Here is a 2,399-nt window from a genome sequence, read left to right on the forward strand (position 1 = left end):
CAGTGAAGGAGGAGACATTTTGTTTCCATCAGGAAAACTTTAGAAGTGAACAACATTTGTATATTCAGACATTCAGGGTTTTTTAATGAGGTAGGAGTAGATGACTTTATACTTTTTGGGCAGAAAAAACTTATGAGACACACATTTTGTTTCTTTAAATAAGGAACTATCTGATAAAAGAATTGGCACATAAAAGCAGTTTAAGCAATCATTCAATGGCAGCCTATTTTACAGTTACTTCATCCATAACAAGGGGACACCTTCATCTAAACACATGACCTTTATTAAAAAACGTTTTTACTCCTTTCCCTCATGTTCCCTTCAGGCCACAGGCGTGAGAGAGGACCAGCTCCTGGTCACCGTCCTCCCAGGTTTACCTACAGCAGCAGAGTTTTTCCTTCTCCCTGACAAACAGTTAACAGAAGGGAAACCGGAGAAGAACTCTGCTCATTTAGATCAGGTGAGACAACAACTGTCTGCTGTTACTGCACCCTTTTTCCAGCCCCAGACAGTATTTGTGTAGGTGGATGTATTCCACCTTGTTATCCTCATTCTAATTCTAACGGAACGCCATGCACAAGTTTGAAAGTTTCCGTTTTCAGTTTCGTGAGTCATGTCTGATCCTCTTTTCCAGCAGCAGCTTGTCCAGTTAATTGCTCCCTGAAAAAATAAAATCCCTCCAAACTTTCAAGTTCCTCCTTCCTCCAGCAGATGTCAGTATTGATCCACTGAAGCATGTCCAGGTCTTTTCCACTAGTCTAATTCTAGAACCCGCCTGAGGAATCTCTGCAATAGACTCATCAATAAGCCTGACAAGTATTAACAAGTTATCAGGGGGAATGACTTTTAAACTCCCTCAAGTCACATCCTGTGGGGTGTTGAGGTGGGAGGGGGAGGGGGAGGGTGTCTCGAAGGAGCCTAAAAAGCCAGACAAAGAAATTGTCATGGTTGATCAGTTCACTAAATCAAGATGGACCGAATTAGCTCCGAGCCTTACGTAATAGATAATGACTGATAATAATGGCCGATCCGTGGGAAGAATTCCACGGGCATCTGTGGGGAGAGGGAAACTGGGAAGGAAATCAATTTGACTTTTCTCTTCCCTCCCCGCTCACACCTTGATCGCCTGGAAAGATCCTCTCGCCTGCAAGCCTGCAATAAATCTTCATTCAAGGTTGGCATTCTAAAAGTGTAGAGCGTGCTCTGCTTATTAGAATGTATAATAGATTTACTGACCCTGGTATACAGTGGGAAAAAGAAATTAGTCACAGCATAGTCTAAATTTAAACCGCTAAGAAATAAAAAGGGGAGGATGAAGCGCTACAGAAATTACTCATATCACAATTAATTTGGCAAACGAGGCAGATAAGATAAATGAAGCCTCTGTGGAGGAAAAAATGGAATCTGCACAGAGAAAATGGAAGATTTTGTTTAGCTTTGTGTCTTCTCTTTGCGGCTCCATATGCAGCTTGTTTCATGAGTCCAGATTGAATAGAGAAAAACTGTTTCATGGTATTGGAATATCGCTTAAAAGGAGGCACATTTCAGTTGGATTAGAGCCTGGGGATAGAGATTTATAATTGCGTGAATGAAAGGATCTATGTGGGGAAATGGATTGAGAGCAAATAAGATTGGACTCCAGCTTTCTATAGTTTACCTTCGGGTCAGGGAGATCTGTCTGATCTATATCAAAGTTAGATGTTCTCAGTGCAGAAGGTTACTTGCCAGTCTGGAAAGCAGAGATCAAGTGAGGCTGCATCCTATGCATTATGCATCACGGAGGAAAGGTCCCACAGACAAAGACTCTTACATAAACAGGGAAGCTCAGATGGTGCTGTTGGTGGAGACAGTGAGGTTTCTTTGGGTCACAGGAGCTTACGAATAATGTTCAGTGGTTAAAGATGCATCACAGTGATGTCAGTTTGATTCTGTGGTCTTTTTTATGCTGTTATATCCTTGTACTGTCCTTCAGTCAGTGTTGATTTGGGTCTACTGTGTATGCAACCATTTTACCTCTTTGTCGTTTCATTTTGTCTGTCTCAGGCAGTCATGTTATGATTTTATATAATATTCATAGGTATTTTTTTATTTGTGTACAACCACCTGAAAATAAGAACTGTTGTGTTTTTGTTAGCTTAGAATGAGCCGTCTACAGTAAACACTGGCTCTATAGGGCCTTTTGCAAGTTGTGCGGCCACCATAGTTTTTCCTATAGGCTTGGAACAGCAGGGCGCAATGAAAGGGTAATGAAATATTACACAATGGTCCTTTCAAATTTTCAATAGGGTGGCATGGATATTTTAATGGGTGGACAAAATATATGCGGATTTAATCGCAAACAATAACATAACAAAATATTTAAACTCAAAAACATTACATTATTGTGGCACATTAGGAAA

At 40.7% G+C, this 2,399-nt stretch overlaps 1 protein-coding gene across 1 annotated transcript in view; it reads left to right on the forward strand.

The window, feature by feature from the left end:
* Positions 1 to 2,399, forward strand: part of LOC118326515 (VPS10 domain-containing receptor SorCS1) — a gene marked incomplete in the record, with an annotated part of 146,103 nt that overhangs the window by 137,871 nt on the left and 5,833 nt on the right. Inside the window, 1 exon segment of the mRNA XM_035659526.1 lies at positions 326 to 460. Coding sequence (XP_035515419.1) covers positions 326 to 460 — 135 coding nt within the window.

This window comes from Morone saxatilis, unplaced genomic scaffold, assembly GCF_004916995.1.
Source record: "Morone saxatilis isolate NCDOM2014 unplaced genomic scaffold, NCSU_SB_2.0 Contig17, whole genome shotgun sequence".
Taxonomy (NCBI): Eukaryota; Metazoa; Chordata; class Actinopteri; family Moronidae; genus Morone; species Morone saxatilis.